Raw genomic sequence first — 25,570 nt, 5'->3', positions numbered from 1 at the left:
ATGGGTCTTAAAATATTGGCTTCACACAAATTTTTTCACTTGTTTTCCCTGTCTTTTGTTAATGTGTGATGAAGCAACAATAATATAGAGTCCGTTGCGACATAAATGAAGAAAAACTAACACAGCTGTGTGTACCTTAACACGCTTATGATGAGAGGAGATGGCTGGAAGTTGTTCGAATTTTCTCTCTCTGTGCACTGATATTTGCATTTTGATAATATTGAATGTAGGTACTGGCTTATGTTGTCAGTTGGATTGGTTGTAAATGTTACTGGATTGGTTTTAAATGTTACAGGTAATCCTGGACGCTTCTATTCTCAGTACACTTCTAGAGCTCAAAAAGTTTGGCCACAGATCCTTGAGTGGGTGCTGAAGGTTGGCCAGATGCAGGTTATAAAGAAGCACATAGCCTATGAACTCAATATTTCATGCAAGTTTGAGTCCAAGAATTTGGCTTCAGCATTGCAAGCAATGAATGAGTAAGTAAATAATAACAGTATTGTGTCCTATGGAGTGTTGCTCATGTAATGTGTTATTACAGTCTTGTATTGACACACATTGGGAGTAAGATATAGTCAGTCACTCTGCATTAGGAATAATGAAGGAATCCTACTTTGCTGGCCAAGTGGAGGTCCTACTAAGTTTGTTGCTCATTGTCCTGTCACCTGTTATGAAGTGTCAGGTTGCATATCTGTGTTGTATGGATGACTGTGATGAATGCATGTGAAATGTAGTGTTGTGTTCATGTCCTTATTGACAAGTAATGAATGAAAAATTGGGTGAAAGTGGAACCCAGAGCCAATACATAACTTATCCCTTGTTCGCACCCCTAAGGACTCTGCCATTGTTAAATAATCTACATCTGCATCTGTACTCCACAATTCACTGTGCAGAGTGTATGTAGCATACAAGCCACCCCACCCCTCTCCTCCACTTCTCTTCAGTCTTGGAAAGAAAGACTATTGGCACCCTCTATATGGGCTCTGATTTCTCTAATTTTTGTGTTATGGTTATTTCATGAGATTTTTGCGGCACGCAATTTCAAATATGGTTTCTTAATTCTTTTTGACTAAGACCCCCTGCAAAGCATGTAGTCTTTCTTATAATGTCTCTCACTGGAATTTGGTGAGCATTTCTGTGACAGTCTCATGCTGAGTAAACAGATTTGTGGTGAACCATGCAGCTCTTCTTTGAATCTTTTCTCTCTCTTCCATTACTCCTCAGATTACATTACATTTATTTATGTTAAGAGTCAGCTGCCAATCAGTGCATAGGGGCAGCTGATAGTTAAAGGTTCTGAGGTGGAGCTGCCTCAGAAAATATATTAAACTACATTTCTCACTAATTTATTCCAGAATTGAAATTACAGTAGAGTCTCGATAGTTCGAGTTTCCTATAATCTGAGCCTCTTTTTTATTTAAAAAAAAAAAAAAAAAAAAAAAAAAAAAAATCTTCTTTTTTTTACTGACATGATAAATGATGAAAACATCATTGCAAAAGATAGATAGGGAGAGTACAGCTCAGTGACAAAGCAGACAACAATGGAATCAACACCGACGATTAGCTCGCTGCCCTGTTGCACGAACATCTGTTGTCAGTATGGCACGAAATACCCCGACTGCTGCTGGCTGCTACCGATCAAAACTGGGGAGGTCATACACTGCTGTAGTTCCCAGTACCTGTACTGTACAGTGTTGTGTGTCATTTTGTTTGATGACTGCGTGTTCCAGTTGTACACCTTACAAAGATGAGTGCTGTAACAAAAAAGAGGAAATTTGTGCCTTTGCATCTAAAATTAGAAGCACTAAGACGACTTGACAAAGGAGAAACAACAAAAAAACTTGCTCTCGAATATGATGTTGGTAAAGTTACTGTTGGTGACTGGCGAAGAAACCGACTTAAATTGGAACAGTTTTCTTCACGGAAATGCTCGTACGAATCTCTCAGTCGAAGAAGTATAAAGAAGTCAGACTTCAAAAAAACAAGTGAGGCATTGTTCAAGTGGTTTACCCAACAGAGACAGAAGGGTGCTCCGATTTCTGGCCCAATCTTGCAAGAAATAGCTTTGTTTTTCAGAAACTAGCTGCAGGAAGGAGATAACAATTTCACCGCTAGTGTGGGCTGGCTCAACAAGTGGAAGAAGAGGTATGGAGTGTGTCAACTAGACATATGTGAAGAAAAACTCTCTGATGACGCTCAGGCCGTTTCAAAATTTATCGTCGAGTTTAAAAAAATCATAACTGATGAAAGTTTGTCTAATGAACAAATATATAACTGTGACAAAACTGGGCTAAATTTTAAAATGTTACCAGCAAGAACACTTGCTTATTGTGAAGAAAAAAGTGCTCCTGGGCTCAAAAAAAGCAAAGAGTGGCTCACAGTTATGGCAGCTTCAAATGCAACTGGAAACCACAAACTAAAACTAGTTGTGATTGGGAAGTCTGCCAAGCCAAGAGCATTCAAGAATGTATCCATCTCAGCTCTTCCAGTTGTCTATACACATCAGAATAATGCCTGGATGAATCGAAATTTTCAAGAACTGGTGACATTTGTACCTGACTGCAAGAATTTTTTAAAAGAAAGGGGACTGCCATGCAAAGCAATTTTGCTCATGGATAATGCGTCCTCACATCCAAGTGCAGGAGAACTGCAGTGCGATGATATCCGCACCTTGTTTTTCCCCACCAAACGTTACCTGTCTCATTCAGCCCATGTATCAGGGTGTTCTGGAATATCTAAAAAAAAAAAAAGTATCGGCTGTGATTGCTATAGTCAGTCCTGCATTCCGAAGACAACGAAAGCATTGTAGGAGCTTTGAAGAAAGTGACTTTGAAGGACGTCGTCTACTGTATTAGCGAATCTTGGAGCGAAATACAGTCAGACACAATTTCTAAGTCATGCAGGAAAATTCTACAGGAAAGTATGCCAGACACAGAAACTGAAGATTTAGCAGATGAGGACGATCAACCATTGTGTAATTTAATCAGAAGATTTCCAGGGTGTGAAGAGGCAGAAGAGGTGGAAGTAGGCAAGTGGTTAAATTCGGACGAACAGTTGGAAGTGACAGACTCTTCTATAATTGACATGGTTAACATTCTATCGCAGTGTGAGAGTGACGAGGATGACGAGGCAGACAGGCAGCACCGATGATGAGTCACACCAATGGCTACGCTGCTCTCGAGGCCACCATATGCTACATGGAACAACATCCTGAGGTGACACCAACTGACCTACTGCTCCTGAGATGGTGGCGTTGACATTGCCGTTAGGAAACATTGCAGCTTCGCCAAACAAAAGACACTTCACTATTACTTGGCTAAATAAATAATTATTGTTATTCTGCCAGTGCAAATGCGTGTGTAAATACTTTTATTTTAATAAAGTTCTTATTTTGACCTGTATTACTTACAATATCATAATATTTCTTTTTCCCGTTTAAATTTCGATGGTCCAAGTTTTCGATAGTTGAGGTGGTTCCGGTCCTGTTCACCTCAAACTATCAAGGCTCTACTGTATCAGGATGAATTTCAAATATTTTCCACACAGATTTAACTGACAGTCATTTTTTGGAACTGTGATTATTGAGTGATGTTCTTCAAATAGGCAGAAAAGCCATTCTTTAGGCTGCACCTTGAAAAGCCAGGTAGCTATATGTAGTACAGGTCTGACTTCTATGGAATATAGTCTTGTGGGTCACTCAAAGGCTCTGTCCATTCAGCGTAAGTGTGTCCTACCAACTTCCACAAGATTGTCATGTTCTGCTGCTTACATTAAAAGGGAATGAACAGGATGGCTAAACTTTGCTGTCAAATCCATGTCTCTATATATCTCTGTTATGCTTTGGTGTGCCATTAATTAGTGTTGTTTATTAATGTTTTGATTGTGTTTTAGATTTTTTTTTTTTAAATTTCTGACATTGGCAGTTATATCCACTGTAGGAATAAGTTTGTAAATGCCTCACTATAGTGCACTAGAATATGGTGCTATAAATGTCACCATGTAGTGAGAGTTTTAGGAGTCAATACAGGAAATAAGCATGTGAAACATTTCCCATTACCACAGTCTAAACATATATAGTCACAACACTCCTGCAGATTGTTGTTATAAGCTGCGACAGCAGCACACAGAAGTTATAGATAAGCTACACTGCTGAATAAAATATTTGGTGAATGTGAGTATCATTGTTTACACTGATTTTTATAACGGTTTTTTCAAAAGGGATCATATGTAGCATAATAAATTGCAGAAATAACAGAAGAAAGACATTACATCGATCATTATTTAGATTTCTTAAGGATGCTGAAAGGCATGAAACAATCATTACAACTGTCAATGATAGAAAATTGGCTCATGGATGTAATAATGAAACATCTAAACAGGAAAACTCTTTCCTGACAGAAAAGAAACTGATTCCACTGTTGTCCTAAGTGAGAGCCAGAAACAGATCCACTGATAGCAGAATCTCCAATGCAGACCTCATTTGAAAATTAAGTAATTAGATTACTTAAAATTATTCACTTGTTGGAAAATAGGGTGAAATGTGAAAATATGCAACTCTTTAGCCTTCGTGCAACATTATTACTTGGCAAGGAAAGTGCCTGTCAGGTATAAGCAGCAACCAAAATGTTGTAGAATACAGGTGAAAAGACAAGCTTATATTAAAAAAATATTGGATTCTGATACTTAAAAAAAGACATTCTTTATGTACTGTTAAGCCAAATCAGTATGCCTTTGAATGGAAAACTTGGGGCAAGATGGAAAAGTTTCCACTAAATTGATTGTATTATATTACTCAGCATGCACGTTTTTTGTCATCTTGCTTTATTCTTACAACAGTGTGTACCTTACAGATGTATGTTGAAATATGCACAAATAAAAAGTGGGATAAATAATTGTATATTCCATGTTTTAAAGAAGAAGATGCAACAGTTATGAGAAACTGATAAAAATGTTATTTGTCTGTGGCTGAGATGTCACCAGTGCAAATTTAATGTACGATAGCTCTGCTGATTGTGATACTGGATTTGAGGACATGGTTTCATACATACAGCATGGTTAGCAAACTGGATTGATTGATGATTAATGACATCTTTTCAAATTTTGAACAGTTATTACCACATATTCAAAAAGATTTCGGGCTTGCAGCCGGTCGTCGTTAGCTTCCATCCACGATATTTCGACTGGACAACTGCCAGCCATCCTCAGGTGAGCCATCGAAGACTGACAAAGACGCCCTCCGTTCCGCAATATATAGCGTGCAGCGAGTATTCCACGCATGTGTCAAAATAGTATTGACAGAGGAACCACACCGCCTGCCAGCAGCGCCCTCACTGGTGGAACTGCAGAGCTCAGCTGTCTTTGGCGTTGTCAATTGCCGCAGCCATCGAAGTACTCTGACGTCTTCGTCTGCAGCAGATCTTAGAGATGACAGGATTCCACGCATTATCCAGCTGGTAGCCATTGTCACGGTTCATAAGATTGTCTGTCACGCGAATTTCCACTGATTCTTTTATGACAGAGTCCCAAAAGGATGTTGCTGCGGCCAAAATTGTTGTCTTGTCATACTCCATTGAGTGTCCAGTGGAAATGCAATGCTCAACAATTGCAGACTTGCTAGGTTGCAAAAGGCAAGTACAGCATTGATGTTCAGTGCAACGTTCTTCTACTGTTCGCAATGTTTGTCATATATAGACATGCCACACTGACAAGGTATTTTATAAATTCCCGCCTTCCGCAATACCAGATCGTCTTTCACTGATCCCAGCAGGTTGGAAATCTTCGATGGTGGACGGAAAATCACTTTCACTTCGAAACTGTGGAGGATTCTTGCAATTTTGAAGAAAATGTTGCCAACAAAGGGAAGAAAAGCTAAAGATTTAGTAGGCGTGCTCTCTTCTTTCTCCTCTCGCTGTTTCTTTGGCTTAATTGCAAGTGCCTTGCTAATTTGCCGGGTAGAATATCCATTCTCTGTGAAAACCCTCTTCAGGTGGGCAAGCTCTTCAGGCAAACTATCTGCATCTGACACTACATGAGCTCTGTGTACAAATGTTTTAAGTACACTCATTGTTTGCAATGGGTGATGGCAGCTGGATGAATTTAAATACAAATCAGTATATGTGGGCTTTCAATAAACTGAATGCCCCAGAGAGCCATCACTCTTTCGTCTAACTAGCACATCCAAGAAAGGGAGGCTACCATTTTTCTCTAATTCCATGGTAAACCGAATGTTCTCATGAATGGAGGTGAGGTGATCTAAAAGCACCATTAACTTGTCTTCTCCATGAGGCCACACTACGAAAGTGTCATCCACGTACCTCCAAAAAAACAGTTTGTTTGAGGGCTGCTGATTCAAGTGCTCTCTCCTCAAAATCCTCCTTAAAAAGGTTGCCCACCAAGAGAGACAAGGGGCTACCCATGGCGACGCTGTCAATCTGTTCAAAATATTCTTGGTTGAACATAAAATATGTTGGGGGGAGAGCGTGGCCCCAAAGCAGTGATTCCCACCTAAAACTTATTGCCAATCAGTGCCAAGAAGTCTGCGAGGGGTACCTTTCTAAAAAGAGACACCACGTCAAAACTAACTAAAAGATCGGAAGTACTTAGGCAGAGAGCCCCCAGTCTGTTGATAAAATCGGCCGAGTTTCGTATGTGATGTGGACATTTGCCCACAAATAGCCTCAGCAAGGATGCAAGATGTTTGGCTAAATCGTAAGTGGGGGTCCCAATATTGTCACATTTTTTTTAAACTGACCGTTGGGAGCTGTTCATTTTACTCATATATTTTCTGATATTGTCAAAATATTCACAGAAATTTGGTTGATTGTGAAAGCGTGTGACTGACCAAGGCTCATACTTTGTGGGATGAAGGCACAGACGGAGAACCACACCAGTTAATTCGTTGTTAGAACATGAAGGGAGAAAGATGCTCTTTTTATGACACCCCACATTTGATGAACAGTATAAGAAACAATTCATTCACTTATCAACAGTAGGCAATGAAAACTTGTAACTCCACCTGTCTGTGAAAACTTGTAGTTCCAATAACCAAACAAAAACAAACACTGTCCGAACAGGACTTGAAGGCTCAATGGTACCGATCGGCCACCACGTCATCCTCAGCCCTTGGGCATCACCGGATGCGAATACGGAGGGGCATTTGGTCAGCACACTGCTCCACTAGCCATTGTCAGTTTTTGTGACCAGTACCACTACTTCTCAATCGGATAGTTCCTCAATTGGCCTCACAACGGCTGAGTGCAGCCTGCTTGTCAACAGCACTTGGCAGGCCAGGACAGTGACTCATGCTAGCCATACCTGATAGTGCTTAACTTCAGTGATCTGGCGGGAACCAGTGTTATCATTGTGGCAAAGCCGTTGGCAACTCCAGTAACCAATAACTCCATTACCAAAGAGATTTGAAAGTCCATGCGTTTCTCTAATCTGTCGATAACTATACTTCTACTATATAGTTCCGACACTTTAGCACAACAAACTGTACTAAAAATAACATCTTTTGGTGAAATCTTTAATGTGGTATATGACTTAAATTACATATTTTCCTATACCAACAAATATCATATGTTAGCTTCACAAACATTTAAAACATGATGGCAGCTACACAGTTTTCTTCTGTTCACCGATCAAAGTACAAGGCCCACGACATCATGAAAACATCACTGCTTCATCTCTGAGCTAATAAATGCTGAGGACTGATCACTGATAAAACTTTAAAATTCTCAAGTTTGGAACAAAATAAATAAATAAATAAAGATTAAGCCAGTAGTTAAGCTAACACGTCACATTAAAAATCTTTTCAAAAGGTGTATTTTAGTATGATTTGTTGTGGCAGTGTCAGGAATATGACATTGGTCCACCTATAGAACATATCTTGCAGTTAGCTTTGGTGTTATTTAGTGGTCAATTATGAAATGGAAAGGAGGTACAGGATGTAAACTTTTGGCTAGAGTGAGACATGCGCCCCCCCCCCCTTCCCCCGCAAGAATTTTGCTTTTGGTGACAGATTGAGCTATAATGTAGCATGAGGTCCAAGTTTATTCCAGTTAGTGAATTTCGCAGTCTTCCTCAATCTGGAAACCATGAATCGTGCCTACATCGAGTGCTGATCCAGATAGAAATCCTTCTGCATTTTGTAACAAGTTTCGAATGATGTCACCTATCTGTACACAATTTGAAAAATGCCATAGAGCTGAGAGAGAGGGGAGGGGGAGTGGAGAGGAAGGGTAGGGGGGGGGGGGGTTGTTATATTGTTGGTTTGATGCCGTTCTTCATTCCTGTTGATTGCCAGCTATCTTCTTCAGTTCATCACTACTGCTTCATCGCACATCATCAACAGTCTGCCTTTTGTACTCACTTCAAGACTGCCCCTGCTGTCCTTTCCTTCGACCATTCCTTTAGTAACAGTTTCCAGCACCAAAGTTATGTTGTAATATGTGCCCAACCATTCTGTCTCTTCATTTCATTATGTTCTTTATAACAAGAATGGAAATTTTTGTGTGAAAAAAAATACATAAAAATAAGGGAAAGGCTACCACATGCCAACAGAGAAATGATGCATTGCACACCGAAATCCATAATAGAAAACAGTTAACACTAGCTTTCGAGCTCTTGTTCTTTTTCTAGTAAGAGTACACACATTCACACACACCGCACAACACACAAATGTATACGCTCACCACAGCAGTAGCGAATCTTACTGCTAGCTCGTGTGTGTATATTTTGGTGTCCGTGTGATGTGTGTCAATGTGTGCATTTTTACTAGAAAAAGAGCAAGAGCTCAAAAACTAGTGTTAACTGTTTTCTTTTATGGATTTTGGTGTGCAAAGTGCCAATCCTCTATAGGAAACTGGTTGCCTTTTCTATGTTTTATGTATCATTCTGTTCTTTATTAGACTTTTTTTCGTCATTGATTTGTTGCAAAATATAGTGACTACTTACTCAGTCAATCCATCTATCTTCAAAAGTCTGCTGTAACACAAAATTTCAAAGGTGCCTAGTTGCCTCATTTCTGTATTCCCTTTTGTCCATATTTAGAGCTGCGCTATGGATGTACCTTTCCATGAATCTCTTTCTGGTCTCAAGGTTTGTATTTTCTAATTTTATCAGCAATTTCTTTTTATGGAAAGTCCAGTTCTTGTTGTTATGTCTTTCTTGAAAGTTTGACATTTAGCTACCCAACATGTCTACTACTGCACACATCTTAACCTGAGTTTTGTAAGTTAGTTGCAATAGTCTCTCTGTGTAAGCAAATTTGGTAATAGTTGACCTTAACCAGAATGTGTTGATAAAAGCAGAATTTTTCTTATATCGTTGTCTACATTGCATTTTGTGCCCAAGAATCCTAGTGTTTATGGAATACTTCATCTTCCGGATACATGTAATTCCATTTCGTATGTCACACCCTCTGATTTACTTCCAACAGTTAGTAGGTAGTTTATATAGGATGACAATTATTGAACTATATAAAATAAAATCATCATAACTTGCATTAGAACATTCAAACTGCGCAGTTGGCTGTGGGGAATGATGGAAATTAGTATGTTTTGGTTTAGCACCAAAGCCCACTTTCATTTGGATGGGTTCATCAATAAGCAAAATTGGCGCATTTGGAGGAATGAGAATCCACATTTTGCAATTCAGAAGTGTTGAATCCTCGTAACCAGCTTCAGTGTTGTCTCTTTAGAGCTGTACCATGGGAAGCAAGGAGAGTATGTTGGTTCATAGTCTGTATCCTTGTTCTGTAACACAAACTGCACGCAGGTTGTTTAGTCATAAACAAAGAGCTACTTAACTTAGGCTTCCATGTGCTGTGGTACAAGCTCTCCGATATAGTCCACTTTAGCCTCACTGTGGTTGAAGTACAAAGTTCGCTATGAACACTATTATGTTCACTATGTGCTGCCTGTCTCTGTGCTAGAGGCTGTGACGGCGGCTCTGTTTGGTAACTTGCTGGAACTTACACGGCATACAGACTCGAACTAATTCAAACTAACTAGCGTAACAGGCTTGAACTGACTGGCCCTCTGGTTCATGGCGGCTATATAAATACTTGTGGCCGAGAGGGCATTGGCGGCGCATTTCCAGCGAGTCTGTCATTGGTCTCGATCGATCTTCTTGTGCCTTCTACGCCGCATGGTGTGCTGGCACCAGCTTACGCCAGTACCTTCCTCCTGCTCCAAATGCCACAAGGTTGTCGTGTAGTGAGACTGCGAATGACGGCGAAGAAGAAGACAGAATGTTGGATGTTGAGACGGGCCTGGAGCTGTGTCTGTGCAGGACATACTCCCGACTGTGCTCTGCCATCTGGCTTGTGAGGCAACAGGAATGTCCTCTGGAAATCTTCTGCCAGGGCACACATCCAGGGCTGAGAGCGTTTGCTGGGGTGATGATGGCAACTGCGATGGTAGGTCCAGGACCATGGGGTCGGCGAGGGGGGACGGCTGGGGCAAAGGCACATACTCCATCCGCTCCTCCTGGGGTGCCCTGGTAGCACAAGTGGGCTGCTGTGAAGGCCGCGCGGTCCCATGAGGCCGTGAATCTGGGGAAAGAAAGGCAGCAGAATCAAGGGGCAAACTACATGCACAAATTTGGTTCTGGTGGCAGTGCTGCAAACCATCAGGACCTGCAATTAAGTATGTATATGAGCCAATGCACTTCTGGATCACACTTTGCTTCCAGTGCCCACAGTTGCCATAAACCCTCAAAAGAACAAGATCACGCAGTGCAAAGCGATACTTGTGGACCATTGGTGGTGCCAGATGGTGCGGTTGGTGTAGCAAGTGTAGCAGCATCCAATGGCAGCAGCCTTGCAATAGTTCTGCCTGTGATGGTCTGTCTCTTGGTTGGGAGCAATAGGAAGCGAGAAAGAGTTGCAGCTCCTGTTCCTGTGTGTGGGTGGTGTGAAGCTTGGCCATCTGTTGCTTGAAAGTGCATATGAAGCATTCTGCTTCTCCATTGGACTGGGTGAAATGGAGTACTTGTTAGATGATGAATGCCATTTGATGCACAAAACTGTTAAAAAGTCATGCGAAGTGAACTGTGGTCCATTGTCCGACACAAGTACTTCTGACAAACCTTCTGTGGAAAATACAGAGGACAGTGCGTGAATTGTGCTACTTAATGTGGTAGAGTTCATAGGCATTACAAATGGAACTTGCTAAAAGAATCTACCACTATGAGCCTACAAGAGTTTCAAAATAATCCTGCAGAGTGTTTCAAAATAATCCTGCAGAGTCTATGTGCAGTTGTTGCCATGACAATTGAGTCTTTGGCCAAACTGAGAATGTCTGTGGCGGAGCGGATTGGTTCTCCACGTATGTGCGACACTGTGCCGTCATCTGTTATATGCCCTGCCAAGGTAATTGTTTAGGGCATATGATTCGCCAGTGTTCTTTTTGGAGCAGTCGCAACACACCCTTCTGGTAATAAGCACACAAGATTGTTCATTGTCATTTTGAACTAGAAGCACACCTTGTTGAACTGAAAGGCTATGTAACATGCAAAATATTGGGGCACAACTGAGTTCTAGGTACTGTTCAATGAATGAGGCCAAGACGTGCAAATTTAATGCAACAAAATCTTGACATCTGGGTCAGCTTCCGTGGCCTGTAGAATTTTTATGTAGTGCAAGGGAAAAGATTCCAGCAATTCAGAGCCCTGCCCATCAATTTGGCAACAAGATGCAGCAGATGCATCAAAATCAGAGTCTGGGAAGGCGAGATAGGGTGGTGTGCATTGCCATTATTTGCCATAGGTCATACACAATTTCATACTGATACTGCTAAGCAAGAGAGCCCAGCATTGCAATTTTTTAGTAGTGTGTGTAGAAACCGTAGTTGATGGATGAAGCAAGGACTGCAAAGGCTTGTGATCTGTCACTAAATAGAACTTGTGACCATACAAATAATGCTTGAATGCATGGAGCTGCGATCTGCGCAGCGTTTGGTATGAACCGAATGTAGTATGCCATCTTGCCTAATACTGACTGCAGTTCAGACACATTGCAAGGAACAGGCAGGTCACGGATTGCAAGCAGATGAGATTGGAGGGGTGCACACCCTGATTGTTTATCACGTGAACTAAGTATGGTCAGTTTGAAAACAATCACACTTTTTGAGATGACACTTGAATCTTACTTTGACAATGCTCAAAAAAGAGTACACAAATTGGCAATGTGTTCCTGTGATGTAAGACTGGAGACGACAATATTGTCAAGGTGGTTTGAATAAAATGGCACTTTAGCAGTCAGTACTTCCAAGTTATGTTGAAATATGGTGGGTGTGGAAGCACTGCCAAAGGGGAAACACAAATACTTGACAGGCCTAAGTGTGTATTTACAAGAAACACTTCCTGTGGTTCTTCATCCAATGGAATTTGCAAATAGGCATCACGCAAATCTGTGTTAGAAAAGTAACACCCTGCACCAAGCCTGTCCACGAGTTCCTCAGGGCAAGGTAACAGATAAGTGTCAACTACTGTCTGTGGGTTGACTGTAGACTGGAAGTCAACACAAAGACTAATGCGACCAGAAGGCATAGGCAACAAAACAAGTGGAGTGGCCCGTTTACTAACTTGAATGGGAGCAATTAGACCATGAAGTCAACACAAAGACTAATGCGACCAGAAGGCATAGGCAACAAAATGAGTGGACTGGCCCATTTACTAACTTGAATGGGAGCAATTACACCATTATCTTGCAGTTCTTTCAATTCACTGGCTACTTTGTATCTTGAAGCAATTGGAAAGGGGCAGGCCCAAAAAAAGGTTAGGCTGTGCATTGTCTTTTCACTCAGAAAATAGTTCTGGAAATACTTTAAGGAAGCTAGCGACATTGGCCTTATTGGCATATCACAAGCTGATATGGAAAGTACGTTGTCTTGGATGCTAAGGCCAAATAAATCAAAAGCCTCTAAACAAAAATGTTCTCACTGTCTCTTGATTTAACACAGTAAAATTCACTGTCCTAGTGTGAGATTTGTAAGAGGCAGGCAAGCTACACTGTCCAAGCACTGGAATTTCCTGTCCATTGTAAGAGGTGAGGTGCTTGCTGGATTTTGAAAGGCATGGTGAGCCTAACTGTTCATACACGGGACGATTAAGCAAAGTGACCGAGGCACCTGTGTCTAACCGAAAGTTCACATGATGGCCATTAATTCGTAATTAGACAAATAGTTTGTTAGAACATTATTGCACAGCACTAGGGCAAGAAGGAGACACAACCTTAACCTTGCTTTTGTCAGAACCTGTTGTAGGTTTGGAAAACACAGCGAACACGGCATGTGCACGAACCTGTCATTTTCTGAGAGTGGGCAAAATTGGCATTTTAGTGTAGTTGCAGACAAACTGCTTGGACATGGCCTTTTATTCCACATGTGTAGCACGTTGCGTTACATGATGGGCAATCTTGTCTTTCATGGTGAGCAGAACATCTAGGGCAAGACTTCAGTAAGTTCACAGGTCCGTTTACGAGGCCGTCCGCGTGACTGTGTACATGCTCGCTATTGTCACTGCTTGGGGTGGTAGCGAGCAAGGGGTGACTCCACCCGACAAATCTGGGTCTGGTCGTACTTATCGGCTACTATGGCATCTGAATCATATTGCTCTAAGATGTGGAACACTTGAGGAAGTGAAGGATCAGAATACTTCTGGATCTGTTCCCACATCCTGCTGTCGGGGATATTGAATGTTAAAGCATCCCATCCTCGTTGCCATTGTTGAATCCTCGTTACCAGATTTTATGTTGTCTTGTTGTCTCTGTAGAGCTGTACCATGGGAAGCAAGGAGAGGATGTTGGTTGGTGGCAGGTATCCTCATTCTATAACACAAACTGCATGCAATTAATAACTAGGTTCTTTATTCATAAGCAAAGAGCTACTTAACTTAATCTTCCATGTCCTGTGGTACAAGCTCTCCTGTATACTCCACTTTAGCCACACTGCTGTTGAAGCACAAAGTTTGCTATGAACACTATTATGTTTGCTATGTGCTGCCTGTCTCTATGCCAGAGGCTGTGACTGTGGCTCCATCTCGGTGTTGTACTAGAACTCACATGGTGTGCAGACTCAAACTAACTCATACTAACTAGGATAACAGGCTCTAACTAACTGGCTCTCCGGTCCGCGGTTGCTATCTAAATACCGACGGCCGAAAGGGTGTTGCGGCGTGTTTCCAGCGAGTCTGTCATTGGCATTGATCGATCTTCTTGTGACCTCTATGCCACATGATGTGCTGGGCCAGCGTACACCAGTACAAGAAGTCTCTTCACCTCAGTGGGTGACTGTGTGGTGTGCAATGTCCAGACACGGAATAATTTGTGCGATATTCCTTGATGGCATGGTGACTACCGAACAGTACGTGAATGTTTTGGAAGATGATTTCATCCCCATTATCCAAAGTGGCTCTGATTTCGACAAGATGTGGTTCATGCAAGACAGAGCTAGACCACATCAAAGCAGAATATTGTTTGATATCCAGGAGGAGCACTTTGGGGTCCGAATGCTGGCTCTGGGACGCCAAGAGACCACTGGCATAAGCCTCAATTGGCTGCCATATTCTGTGGATTTGAACATATGCAATTCCTTTTTGTGGGGCTATATTAAAGATAAGGTGTACAGCAATAACTGCAAAACCATTGCTGAGCTGAAAACAGCCATTCAGGAGGCCATTGACAGCATCAAAGTTGTGACTTCAATGTTCCGACACTTCAGCGGGTCATGCAGAATTTTGCTATTCGTGTGCACCACATCTTCGCCAATGATGGGAGGCATATCGAACATGTCATAACTTAAATCTGAATATCTATAGTGACGTTTACATGTTGAATAACGTGTGTGCACGCTGTAGCTTGTAACTAATTTACTTTTTTCATATAGCCCAATAATTGTCACCCTGTATATTGTACATATAGAATCTGGCCCTTTTTGCCCACTATCCTTTGAACTTAGAGATAGAAATCTCTTAAGTAGAATCTTACAGCATTACCTTTATGATTTAAAGTGAGAGAGTTAGTTGGTTAAGTGTCAAAAAAGTTACACAAAGTTACTGGATTCAATTTATTGTGGGTGTTAAGATTATGTCCTCCCACTTAAAAATACTTTCATCTGTGGAAAAAAATTTTGAGAGTGCAAAAAAATTCAAAGCAACCACCATGTGTATCATCCCTGCATATGTTTGTTACCTGGTTGTTTCTTACTAACGACAGCAACCAGTAATCTGTAAATGCAGATAGTCCTAATGTATGACCATGAATTAGAATAGCTCTTGTCCTTCGTCATAGGAGTGCATAGCACACTCTTATGCACTTGTCCTGGAGCTGCTCTGGCTGAAAATACAAGTCTCAAGTGCTTATGCAGTTGAAACAGTCCTGTCTGGCAAGTTTTCAAATTGAAAAAATATTGAATGACTGCACTCCAGAAGGATCAGTGATGACAGCCAGCACTGAAAGTGTCTGCATAAATTAAATATTTATTTTCCATTCACAGCAATCAAACTTGTGAATGGTGGCCTGCAGTGAAACAAATAGTGATCATAAATGAAGTTGAAATAAATATATGAAATATACTGAATGAAGGTTGCATGCGTGGCAGACATGTGCTAGTAGGATCCCTTATACAACTGTTTATTTTTAACTGGCATGTAAAGCAAACTATTCAAAGTTCAGTACTAATCCCAGAGACTATCACTCATAAAATGATAAAGTATGAAACTGGCATGGTTGGGTCGACTTGCCTGAATGTTGCTCAGTTTGACACAAATCTAACCTTGTATGGCAAGCTGTAACAGGCCATGGCAACTTGTCACTTGTTCTGATGCAATCTCAAGCTGTATGAAGACAAACTGTCAAGATCTATCTAAATTGCCAATAAATTAAGCCTACAGTAAACATTGAGATGCCTCTTCTCACTGGCCATTTTACGTCATTGTACATTGTCCTAAGTCTACTGGCGTATTAACAGACAATAAAAATACACCGGTTTATCAGCCTAAATAAAAGAAACATCAGTTGATCATTATATATGGCCTGCATGTATTGAGCATTGTTATGCGCTCTTTTTGATGATGCTCCCTCACTGTACATATGATGCACCATGCATCTTTATTAATAACCAAATGAATACTTACTCATGTAACAACTAAGTACATTTCAACTACATACATATGATACAGTGGGAGTTAGGAATTCATCGATTTGGTGTCCAACACATTTACATAGATATAATTAAAACATGCAGTAACATTGATTATTTTTGAGTTTATAGTACAAGATGATTAGTTGTGATAACTGACTCTTTCAGCTATTGCTTGTTATTGTGGCTACAAGTGTTTGTGTGCTATTAGTCTCCATTTTGTATAGGTATTCATTTATACACACTGTTGTAATTCTGTTAATTGTTGTACTGCAAAACTTTGTCTCTGTGTCACAAGCATTTTGGTGTATCTGGAAATTGTTGGTTTATTGTGGGTAATGGAAATAGATTTCTGCAATGTCGGTGTTGTTCACCAGATGCAGTATTGGTTAATTGCCCCTTTCTCTAGCATTAGGGATTTCTGGAGTTTTGCTACTCTTTCAGCTCATCAAGAGATGACATATTTACTTGCCATCCCAGGTGACTGGTGACTGCCACACTCCCACAATTAGAACTCACCTCCACCGACAGCTGGCTTTATCTTACAAGTGTTTGGATTCCATTTTAAATTACACCCTATCTCCTTCCCACCTGTTACTAAAGATACTAGTGAATTGTTTGTGGGACAGAGAAACACAGGGCTTCAAAATGAACAAGAAAACCATGTAGAGTAAAGCAATATAGTATTCCAAGCAACGTTTATTTGGACCATTATTATTAAATTATTTTTTTATGGTTTCTTCTGGTACTTCTTGGTAGAACAGTTCCATATTTGAGGTTGAATTTCAAGTACACTCTTTTTGTTCTACAGATTTTTGTTTATTTTAAACTAGTTTTGGCTGATTGGGCCATCTTCAGAAAACAACTGGCTATTGTCTGAAAGGGACACTAGTTCTTAGGTAACCAACATTATAAGGAAACATACAATCCCATTGCATAAACTGTTGTGCATCAAACTAGTTTCTTAATGTTGAAATTGCACTTCACACCATAGACAATATTGAGCATAAAAAATAATTAAACTACACAATATTACAGGCTAAATGGCTATAATGCAAAAGTTTGTGAGGTCTTGACATTGGTTGAGAAACTGTTAAACTGAGTGCTCTTCATTTATGTTGTGCAGCAAACAATGTTTTTAATATTGTAAATTAAACTTTAGGCAGTGGACAGTATTATACACAATAATTTTATTTAAATTATTTGAGAATGCGTGATTCCATCATCTGTAACAGATATAAGAAAATTTTGATGTTCATCGGAGGTGAGGGTATCATCTGGAGTGCCTCAGGGAAGTGTGGTAGGTCCGCTGTTGTTTTCTATCTACATAAATGATCTTTTGGTTAGGGTGGATAGCAATGTGCAGCTGTTTGCTGATGATGCTGTGGTGTACGGGAAGGTGTCATCATTGAGTGACTGTAGGAGGATACAAGATGACTTGGACAGGATGTGTGATTGGTGTAAAGAATGGCAGCTAACTGTAAATATAGATAAATGTAAATTAATGCAGATGAATAGGAAAAAGAATCCCGTAATGTTTAAATACTCCATTAGTAGTGTAGCACTTGACACAGTCACGTCGATTAAATATTTGGGCGTAACATTGCAGAGCAATATGAAGTGTGACAAGCATGTAATGGCAGTTGTGGGGAAGGCGGATAGTCGTCTTTGGTCCATTGATAGAATTTTGGGAAGATGTGGTTCATCTGTAAAGGAGACCGCTTATAAAACACTAATACGACCTATTCTTGAGTACTGCTCTAGCGTTTGGGATCCCTATCAGGTCGGATTGAGGGAGGACATAGAATCAATTCAGAGGCGGGTTGCTAGATTTGTTACGGGTAGGTTTGATCATCATGCGAGTGTTACGGAAATGCTTGAGGAAGTCGGGTGGGAGTCTCTGGAGGAAAAGAGGCGTTCTTTTCGTGAATCACTACTGAGGATATTTAGAGAACCAGCATTTGAGGCTGACTGCAGTACAGTTTTACTGCCGCCAACTTATATTTCGCGGAAAGACCACAAAGATAAGAGAGATTAGGGCTCGTACAGAGGCATATAGGCAGTCATTTTTCCCTCGTTCTGTTTGGGAGTGGAACAGGGAGAGAAGATGCTAGTTGTGGTACGAGGTGTCCTCCGCCACGCACTGTATGGTGGATTGCAGAGTATGTATGTAGATGTAGATGAAAAGACACTCTTCAGGGATTAACTATGATAGTTGCCAAAGACAAAGGAAAAATGAGACAGATAGTTCTCAGGATGAAAGGAAAGCAACATTAGGAGTTCCTTTCCTCTTTGGCCGTTTTTGTGTCTCCCTTTACTCAGAGTTGTGGGTGATACCTGCTCATTTGTTGAATAATTCACTACTCCACTTCCTCTCTTTCAGCAAATGAAGGAACCTCTCATTCGTAAGATTTTGTATTTGTTTTTATTTAGTTTTGTTTATTCCACTACTAAGTAGAAGCTGTTCTACCTTGACACTGTAACTACTCAAATAAAATCTTAGCTCGCAGGATGAAGAAACCTAACATTAATTTCGGCCATGTTTCCTTGTAAGTTTTATGGTCTTAGTTCCAAAAGCTATTTTCCAAAAATACAATTTTCACACTATTGTTAAAGCATGAATTTGGCAGCATGAAGTTGCTAATTACATTCACTATCTGATCAAAACTATTTGGACACTCCTATGTATTGCAGAATTGACCACTAGATGTAGACCAGCCTGTAGAAAAAGAAGCAGGGAGTGTTGTGTTATCGGTAGAGAAGCAGTAACTGCAGAATGAGTTGGTCATGAGAGCTCAGTGGTTTCAAACATGGACTGGTCATTTTAACTCTTCTAAAGCTGCTCAAGTTGGTGACATAATTGTGATGTGGAAATGCAAAGAAATGTTGTTGTTGTTGTTGTTGTTGTGATGATCTTCAGTCCTGAGACTGACAGCTCTCGATGCTACTCTATCCTGTGCAAGCTGCTTCATCTCCCAGTACGTACTGCAGCCTACATCCTTCTGAACCTGCTTAGTGTATTCATCTCTTGGTCTCCCTCTACGATTTTTACCCTCCACGCTGCCCTCCAGTTCTAAATTGGTGATCCCTTGATGCCTCAGAACATGTCCTACCAACCGGTCCCTTCTTCTATTCAAGTTGTGCCACAAACTCTTCTCCCCAATTCTATTCAATACCACCTCATTAGTTATGTGATCTGCCCATCTAATCTTCATCATTCTTCTGTAGCACCACATTTCGAAAGCTTCTATTCTCTTCTTGTCCAAACTATTTATCGGCCATGTTTTACTTCCATACATCGCTACATTCCATACAAATACTTTCAGAAATGACTTCCTGAGACTTAAATCTATACTCGATGTTAACAAATTTCTCTTCTTCAGAAACGCTTTCCTTGCCATTGCCCCTTGTGCTTGGATTGGTGTTGAAAGAGAGTGTTTATTGTCTCCCAAGCTACTTGAATGGTGTAAACTTCTGAACTTTAAACCTTCTGTATTCATACTTTCCCTTACAAAAACAGTCTAGTACAAAAAGTGGGTTGACAGATCTTTTATGCTTGGATAAGACCAAGCAAGAAGTATATCCACACAAGCCAGTTCAGCAGTCATTTGTCGCAGCGTCCATTGTAGCTGTGACCTTTCTTTCTTTTTCTCTTTGTTTTCCAAGCACCTTCAAACCGTAACGCCAAGGAACAAGTTGTCCCACTGCGCAGGTCACGGTGCGCACTTGCCATCCTGTCTTATATATACAGTGTAATGGGTTGAAGACATTCTTCCTAATGTGCATATCATAATATCATCTCTCCCAGTGGAATGTTCTGACAGTTACTACTAAATGTGACAAACATCTTCCATTGTCACAGAAGCGTGGAAGTGGGACATATCATTTCATAAAAATTTCATATCACACTTCAACCATCATCACCATATTGAGGGTTTCCGAAAGTCAATCCCACTGCTGTGGGTCTCTCCTTGCAACACATATCCAGATACTTTTGATCAGATTGTGTATGTGCCGTCCTCTTTTTTTTTGTTTATTTAGTGTATTTTTTATAAGTAAACTGTCCACTTGGGATCACTTGACAAATTCGCGTGTTTTTCTTTGTTGCTAGTACTGCTTCGTGGAGTCAGTGACCTTGTGCCTTAAGCTTGAAACCCTTTATACTGTAATAAAACTCATGTGATTGTGTGTACTACTCTGCAAGTCTTCTGTGACATAAGGCAAAGATAACAAGACAATGTATTTTGTCCAATACTTCGGGCTAAAGGTGAAGTGAAGGGGAAGCCTTTCATGTAGTGATGTATTAATGAACTTTATTTTTGAAACTGTAATTTTTTGTTTGAGTGATACCGAAGTTGCAGTTTGTTTCATTTTCAGAGCACTGCTATCTGAGATAGCAGCTCACTACAAGGATCCAAGCAAACCATATCCAAAAGAGAGCAATCCATTAATGTACGAACTGTCAACTTATTTAGATTGGGCAGGAATGAGTAACCCATACTCCAAGATATATATAACCACCAAAAATTTGCAGTACTTGGCATTGTTACTGTTCCTTTTTGCAATATCACAGCTGGGAAGACTGCATTATGCTCGTAACTTAGGTAAGTTTGACAAGCCTAAAATACATTTGTTTGTCCACTTTTCTTGCTCATGTGTGACTGTATGTTTCATATGAACATAGGTACACTGATCAACAAGAAATCTCAAGAGCCCCTGGATGGCGTTCCATTTGTGGTGGGTGTGCAGACAGTGCTGCGACAGTTTCATCCAGAGATCAGAAACCAGTTTATCTTGTATGTGAGCCAGTATGTAAAATCGTATGTGGAATCTGGAATAAGGTACGGAAAACCCAAAGACACACAGTTTAATGTTCTGAGCTAATAAAATTCGCTGTTCAGATACTGCCAGAATTTGTTTCAAACATTCTACAGTTCATGATAAAGGTTTTCATAAATAACAAAGTCAGTGTTGAGTAATGGCTTCCCGGCTATTTACCTTCTTGTACGAACGCACACGCTATGCCCGAACTCATATGAGACTTGGTAGATCAATCTGCCATGAGTAATGAGTGTGATGGGCAAACATCTATTAGGCACACTACGAATGTAGTGGTGTGGACGTGTTGGGAATGTGGGTCTCATGGGGAGCGTGCAAGGGATAAGTCCCTGCAGGCGCACTATCCTCTGTGCCCTCGGTGGCTCAGATGGCTAGAGCGTCTGCCATGTAAGCAGGAGATCCCGGGTTCGAGTCCCGGTCAGGGCACACATTTTCAACATGTCCCCAATGAAGTACATAAACGCCTGTTTGCAGCTGGGGTGTTCATTTAATTATCATTTCATTTCTAGCAAAGCTGCATGATCATCAATGGTAACTGTTCTTTCAGGAACAGATACTACCGTCATATATACTATAGAAAGTGTCTCTGATAATACAGAAGTAAACAATAGGAATTCAAAATGCAGGTATGGAGGTGGGGTGGGGAAGGGTAAATGGATGGTGGCTGAAGAGGGATGGGAGAGATACAGGAATATACATTGTTAAGCCAGGACTTATAAAATTAAGATGGTTAACAGTGTAATTAAGAGAAAGAGATGGGTTTGGAATCAAATATTGGGGGGGGGGGGGGGGGGGCGGCATGTCTAAGGACAATAATGAGATGGAGAAATGGGTAAAGCAGTGTTAGATGTTCATATAGGCAGGGGAAGGTGTGACATTTTCTTGCTTTATTTCTTCATTGTTTGTTCTCGGCATCAACATACTGCGTTGCTATTTTGGCTGAAAAATGGGGGTGGAAATTCAACACTGACTACTTTAAGTGCTGTAGCCGACAGGTGCACATAAGCGTTTCACAGTCCTTTACTTTCAATGTTCACAACACCCCAATATACACAGTTAGTGTGGCCAGTTAACCTTGTTTAACTTCCGATAAGCCTCACTAATAGGTTGCAGGCAAACATCCACATACTGCTACAATAGTTTACTGTTGAATATCTATAAGCAGTAAAAGCCTAACCACACATTTTACAGTTCTTGAAGAATAAAAAGGTACATATGGAACAGACACTGTCATCGTTTCAACACACGGCCTAATTGTGTTACACTTATTTCACAGTTAGGTTGATGCATTGTTGTTGATCTAACCATTATGGGTTTCTCGTCAGAAATTCGGCTGTGTACTAACTGTCTTGGGGACCAACAATCGGGCCCTTATATATCCTCACAATGATAGGCACTGAAATTACACATTGGTTGATGTTTAATTTACAGGAATTACAATTAAAACTTAACCCATTAAATTGACTGAATACATCGAAAAATTGTGTCTTTTCAACAGTTTCTTCTACTACAAGAATTAGGCCGAATAGTCTGTAAGCCCCATTATTTTATTTACTTTTCTTACCTTGTTAGCTAGTGGAGTGCATTCTCAAAAAATATCCTTACTGCAGAGACAGGCTCCCTAACCATTAAGACCCTAACATTATTCATTATTTTATTATTTCATAATGGCTTCATTATTTAATAAATAAACTTCTGCTCTGCTTATATAATGCAAAATTAATTCTACTGAAAAACACTCCACAGTAACAAATCCTTATGCTAAGACGAACTTAACTCTCATTATTGATCAGACAAAACTATCACTTAGAAAAACTATTGCTTAAGAGTCTAGTCTGAAGGGAAATATACATATAAATTTTGCGTATACATTCCACACATTACTCCAGGCAACTATGTTTGAAGTTGTAATTCCTCAATGTTAGATAAGGCTGTACCATGACACCATATACTGCCTGCACTGAATACAAACTCTTCTATTATACCACAGTTAATATTATCTGAGATGGTTTTTACTGCATATTGCCTTTGCTACTGCACCAATAAGCTGATTACTTCAGATGTTAATTTTAGTACACATATGCTGACATCTTTCATTGTCTCTTTACCTTACCTCTTTATTTGACAGAAATTCTTTAGCCATGGTACCAATTTACTTTCTTCCATCCCCTTATGACCCATTACTTATAATTAACACAACATAATATATACATACACTACAGAAACCTTTTCTAAAGTATTTCATACTAAAGTACTCTGCTGTACAACATTACATGAAAGGCAAAGTAGAATCTCTCTGATTCACTTATAAACTACAGATTGGATAGGAGAAGAGTTTGACTGCCTCGGGATGCACGAAAAATGAGACAGACAGCTGGGGTAAGCATTATCGCCACATAATGAATCCAACACAGAATGCTGAACCCCCTACTTGCTCGTAGGTCTTACTTCTGGTTCAATGCACTAGTTAAGTTCCTCCTTTCCTTTTATGGGTTAAACATTGGTACTCATACCATCATTCAACATCTCAATAGAATTAGTAATTATATCCATCTTACTACTATCATTTACATTACCCTTACCTGGCTCTTCATCACAACCTGCTCTAGTGCGAACCAAAACTGGAGCATTATATAGTTTAAATGGTTTGATCGAGAATTAAAATCATCTCCTCCATTTCTTTTACTTGAATTTTGCCTACCATTTCCATGCCCATTCTGGCTATCCTCCACCCAACTATTCTTTGAATTTCTACTGTAATTAGTCCTGTTCATCCTATTTACCTGAAATTCTCTCCCTGATTGATTATTGTCATCAAAATTCCTCCTATGATCTTCCACTGAGGGCTTCACCCTCTCCACTTTATCAACATAATTCAAGAAATCACTAATATTACCCTTAGGGGCAGGTACTAGCAATTCTCTAACTTTCTGAGGCAACGTAGTTTCTAAACCCATATTTATTGATTCACTACCTAGTTCTTTGTCCAAATATTTGAGTTTGTTTATCCAAACAGAAACCTTTCACAGTACCCTTCCTAGAGTTAAATCTCTCTCCTCCCCAAAATTCACTCAAATTTCTCTGCTGCTTCTCTTTGGACCAATATTCATCTAAAACTGCTTTATCAAAGCTTTGCCATGAAGTACAGCTATAAGCTACCTCAGCTGCCCATCCATAAGCATCCCCTTTCAAAAAACTTCTCACAAATGATATTTTCTTTTTGTCATTCCATGTTTCAGCCAAATCATTAAATTCCCTAATGAAATCCAGTTGATGCACTTCTCCATATGGATCAAAATTATTAAATGTCTTACAACTAACAAAAGGAGGACAGTTTGGTACACTGCATACTCTTTGCTTTAGATTTTGTACCTCTTCCATCTTTTTCTCTATTTCAGCCAATTTTGAATCTACATTTTCATTTACTTTTACCAGTTTTTCCTCTACCACTACTGCACACTTGGTTTCTACCTCTGTTTAAAAATCATGTTTAATCTGATGGATTTGTTTCTGAAGTCTAACCCTGTTTTCAGCACAATATTTCCTGGCAGCCTTGACTTCATCTTTAAACTGTTTTGTAGAAGCCTCCACCCTCCTCCTATAGTCATCATAAAGCTTCTTTCTCTCTCCTACACATTTACTACTCATCAATGTTAATTTCTCATTAGGTTATGTATTATTTTTTGTATCTTGTCATCACCATCTTTAGCTACCGCTTGTTATTTAATTCTGAAACATTATAACTGGCTACCTGAATCTCCTTTGTAATTTCTTTCTTCATTTCCTTCTTTAAGCTAACCATGTCAGTTCTAAAGCTATCAGGTTTCTTTTCCACCCTACTAATGTCTTCTTTCATACTATTTTCCACCCTACTAATGTCTTCTTTCATACACATACTACTCATAATTTGCCTTAACATCGCTTCCAGTTTTCCATCTGCCATAACCTGTTGCCCTTGCTGACTTTCACTACTATTTTCTTTCGCTACTATATTCTTTCGCTACTATATTCTTTCGCTACTATATTCTTTCGCTACTAGATTCCTCCCTCTTAACCTTAATGATTTCATCTGCTTCATTACTGTTTTTGTCCATTTCGCTCACATCACCGTACAATGTAGATGATGCTTTTATCATTCCATCTACAATAAGTCTTTCATCCTCATCATTCCAAGTTACATTCATGTCTGATTTATAACCACTAGCATTTACAGAACCAGTCCCACTTAGGTCTTTCTGTTCATTTAGCATCTTAACCTCTACAGCTTTGTTCTTAGTCACACTGTCTTTTTCGTTAACGCCACTCATTATGTATCACTTAATATAAAACAGCTTTTGCTCTGAGATTACCTCACTCTTAATCACTCTTCTTCTTCTTCTTCTTCTTCTTCTTCTTCTGCTGTGTTTGTCATTTCGATTCAGCGTATGCACAGTTGTTGCAAGTTGTAATTTTCTCGACGAGGCGTCTTGTTTATCCCAGTCGGCTGTGCTGATTGGCTGCTCCTGTACACAATTCCATAGAACCTGCTCATTGATTGGCTGCTGTCCTTCTGTGGCCATGAAACCCAAGCACTGATTGGTTGTTGCATC

At 40.0% G+C, this 25,570-nt stretch overlaps 1 protein-coding gene and 1 non-coding gene across 6 annotated transcripts in view; both read left to right on the top strand.

Annotated features, from left to right (window-relative positions):
* Nucleotides 1-25,570, top strand: part of LOC126473598 (WASH complex subunit 5) — a 180,042-nt gene that overhangs the window by 136,793 nt on the left and 17,679 nt on the right. For all 5 annotated transcript variants that reach the window (XM_050100747.1, XM_050100746.1, XM_050100749.1 and 2 more), the window contains 3 exons: nucleotides 296-479; nucleotides 20,520-20,746; nucleotides 20,827-20,983. In XM_050100747.1, coding sequence (XP_049956704.1) covers nucleotides 296-479; nucleotides 20,520-20,746; nucleotides 20,827-20,983 — 568 coding nt within the window. The remainder of the gene's footprint in view (nucleotides 1-295; nucleotides 480-20,519; nucleotides 20,747-20,826; nucleotides 20,984-25,570) is intronic.
* Trnat-ugu (transfer RNA threonine (anticodon UGU)) lies at nucleotides 21,333-21,407 on the top strand. The gene has a single exon. It is a non-coding gene; the product is annotated as a tRNA-Thr (tRNA).

Source organism: Schistocerca serialis, chromosome 4, assembly GCF_023864345.2.
Source record: "Schistocerca serialis cubense isolate TAMUIC-IGC-003099 chromosome 4, iqSchSeri2.2, whole genome shotgun sequence".
NCBI lineage: Eukaryota > Metazoa > Arthropoda > Insecta > Orthoptera > Acrididae > Schistocerca > Schistocerca serialis.
The sequence above is the reverse complement of the archived record's forward strand: the minus strand, read 5'-3'. Positions and strand labels throughout refer to the sequence as shown.